The sequence below is a fragment of the Kryptolebias marmoratus genome, linkage group LG4 (genome assembly GCF_001649575.2).
Source record: "Kryptolebias marmoratus isolate JLee-2015 linkage group LG4, ASM164957v2, whole genome shotgun sequence".
In the NCBI taxonomy this organism is placed as follows: Eukaryota; Metazoa; Chordata; class Actinopteri; order Cyprinodontiformes; family Rivulidae; genus Kryptolebias; species Kryptolebias marmoratus.
The window spans coordinates 31,118,833-31,121,961 of record NC_051433.1 but is presented as its reverse complement, the minus strand read 5'-3'; the positions used below and the strand labels follow the sequence as shown (position 1 = coordinate 31,121,961).

The 3,129-nt window shown below is 42.1% G+C and overlaps 1 protein-coding gene across 1 annotated transcript in view; it reads left to right on the top strand.

The window, feature by feature from the left end:
- The window catches only part of epha8 (eph receptor A8), a 271,726-nt gene that overhangs the window by 231,898 nt on the left and 36,699 nt on the right, over positions 1–3,129 (top strand). The window contains exons 12-14 of the mRNA XM_037975306.1: positions 793–860; positions 1,175–1,300; positions 2,054–2,239. Coding sequence (XP_037831234.1) covers positions 793–860; positions 1,175–1,300; positions 2,054–2,239 — 380 coding nt within the window. The remainder of the gene's footprint in view (positions 1–792; positions 861–1,174; positions 1,301–2,053; positions 2,240–3,129) is intronic.

Here is a 3,129-nt window from a genome sequence, read left to right as displayed (position 1 = left end):
GGAGGCCCAGAGGAAGACCCAGGACACGATGGAGGGACTATGTTTCTCGGCTGGCCTGGGAACGCCTTGGGATTCCCCCGGAGGAGCTGGCCCAAGTGGCTGGGGAGAGGGAAGTCTGGGTCTCCCTGCTTAGGCTGCTGCCCCCACGACCCATAACTGGATCAGCGAAAGTTAATGGATAGATTGATGGATGGATGGATTTAGTGTCTTGTAGAATTCACCCTTTCGCATCCCTAGTGAATGCAAGTTTTTCCTTTGTCAAAAAGAAAGACGAGACTCTCTCACCATGTATTGATTACTGAGAACGCAGTCATATCAGTGTCAAAAATAAATATCCAGTACCACTCATGGACCCTGTCTTTGAACATCTCCACTCTCCACTAAGATTTTCACCAAATTGGATTGAAGAAATGCCTACCATATGGTTTGAATTAAGAAGAGTTTGCGAAAAATCTGAAATTTTTGACAGCTCTAAAGTTACAGGAACATCTACTGTCAAAACTTCTATGAAATAATCTGTAAAAATCAAAAAACTTAAACTACACTGTGTAAAACTTTTGAAGATATCAAAATACTAGTTCAGACATATATACTCAAACTTTCTGTAACCTGTATGTCTGAGCTTACTTTCCCTTAATGATTAATTGCACTGTGCATTGTTTAGGCTAATAATTCATTAAGAAATATTATTGATTTATTACTTGTCATCAAAGACTGTTAGTAGAAATGCACCTCTACTGTACTGTATTCATCTCTCCGTATGTTTATCTGTGCGCATGCATGTGTGTATAGACACTGTGGCTACAGCAAAGCCTTCCAGGACTCTGATGAAGAGCAGATGCATTATCAGAACGGTCATGGTACGTTTGGCTTATTCCTCAGTTATCACCAATAATAAATTAGATCACATTTTTTTGATGGACTGCATTTTCATCCCTGCCTATTAAATTCATCCTTGGAGCAAACAATTTTCATCAGTCTCCAATTACAGGAAAGTGTTCTCCTTCCTCATCATGTCCTATTTGTTCTCTCCTTTTGTCTGACTGCTCCTCTCCTTCAGCTTTTTTGTCCTCTTTCATCAGGCTTTCCCTGCACACACCAGCGACAGGGGCTCAGATGCGATGCTGCTCTCATCCTCTGATATGTGACCAAATGCTAATGTTGTTTATCTTAGTGTCATTCCCTGATGCAAGGTTCTATATCGACCCACACACGTACGAGGACCCCTGCCAGGCAGTCCACGAGTTTGCCAGAGAAATTGAAGCTTCCAGGATCAAAATTGAGAAAATCATTGGCTCAGGTAAAAACTAGTGCCTGTGTGCACTTGTACACACAAAAAAGGAAGAAACGCACACACACACACACACACACACACACAGACTGAGAATCACTGGCTAAGCTAACTTAGAATCAGTGGCTGGAGTAAAGGCTGTGGTGTGCAGCAGAGAGGAGGATAGCAGAGTGGAATCTGAGCATTGCGTTGGGCTGTCAATCAGAGCTCCTCAGCCTGGTGGGGAATACTAACACTGTGTCATCTCCACAACACACCCTGCCTCATATATGTCTTCTACAGCCAGACATAAGAACAGAATGACAAGAGACAAACCACAATCACAGAAGTAAAAATAAGACGTGAGATAATTAGCTGCTGTATTTATTATGTGGACATTTTGTCTTAAAGTAGATTTCTTTCTCTTATCTTACCAAGCAAATAAACAGACACATTGTCATTTACACAAATGGCTTAAGAGGGGAATTAGCTTAGTGCATTGCATGTTCATTATAATCTGTAAAGAAATAATATGGTCATTTTTGAAGTGATGTTCTGTCAAATAATAGTTAGCTGATTGTCAGCCGTGACATCAGTCATAAAGCACAGAGTATGGAGAAAGAGGCAAAAATCTTTGTCCAGGCTAAGCTAATAGCTAGCTTGGAGAAACACTATTTAACTATTCACTATTAATTACTTTTTGACAGAACATCACTTAAAAGATGACTATTCCTTTCAAGGGTGGGAGGTGTTTAACGTGTTGCTGTTCTGTCATGTGTTCAGGGGAGTTTGGGGAGGTGTGCTATGGACGTATGAGGCTCCCAGGAAAAAGAGACACTGCAGTTGCATTGAAGACCCTAAAGGCAGGATATACAGAGAAGCAGAAGAAGGATTTTCTGGCCGAGGCATCCATAATGGCCCAGTTTGACCATCCAAATGTCATTCGATTGGAGGGAGTGGTAACTCACAGTAAGCTGATACTGAAAGCAAACGCCTGCATACAGCAGAAATGACCTGGCAGGTTGTGAGATACATGTACAGCTATGCAATTAATCAAACGTGTAGTTTCAATTTTAGTTTTGGTTCCAAACAATTACAAAAAACAAGTATTATTAGAATTAGAAATATTTGTCTATAATATATTGTTAAAAGTATTAGTTCAGCCATCCAAACCATTTAATTTGGGTGTTCCAATCACATCAATGGCTACAGGTGTGTAAAATCAAGCACCTAGGCATGCAGACAGCTTCTACAAACATTTGTGAAAGAATGGGTCACTCTCATGAGCTCAGTGAATTCCAGGGTGTGTCAGGATTCGTAAATATTCTAAAATGAGCAGCTCGGCGTCAGACAGACACGGGAGACCAAGATAATAGGAAGTGAGTTTATTTTACAGTGAATCGGGAGCAGGAATAATTACAGGAACCAGGAACCTGGAAGCAGAGAACGTGGTAAGTATTTCCTTGGTGAGGAAGGCAGGTAAGTATTATATCCACAGGTGGGAGGCCTTACTGTGTGAAGGATGATCCACGGCCTGGAGGTGAGTCCAAAGGTAGGTATTTTCCAGTAACAGGTTGGCAGATTCTCCAGGAGGTAGTAGGTAAGTATCCCTCACGAGGCAGGCAGACAGGCACAGGCAAACAGATAGGTAACTTATCTCCGAGGCAGGTGTCCACAGCAGACCAGACTGGGTCCACGCAGGTTAGGTAATCCTAGGTAGGTAGAAGCACGAAAAAATACAAAAAGCTCAGAAAGGGTTCACTAGAAAAGCTCGTAATTCACAAGAGGCTTAGCACATTACCACAGAGGCAAAACAATGCTCCAGCGCTGGTCTGGTTCCCACCACGGCCTTAAGTACC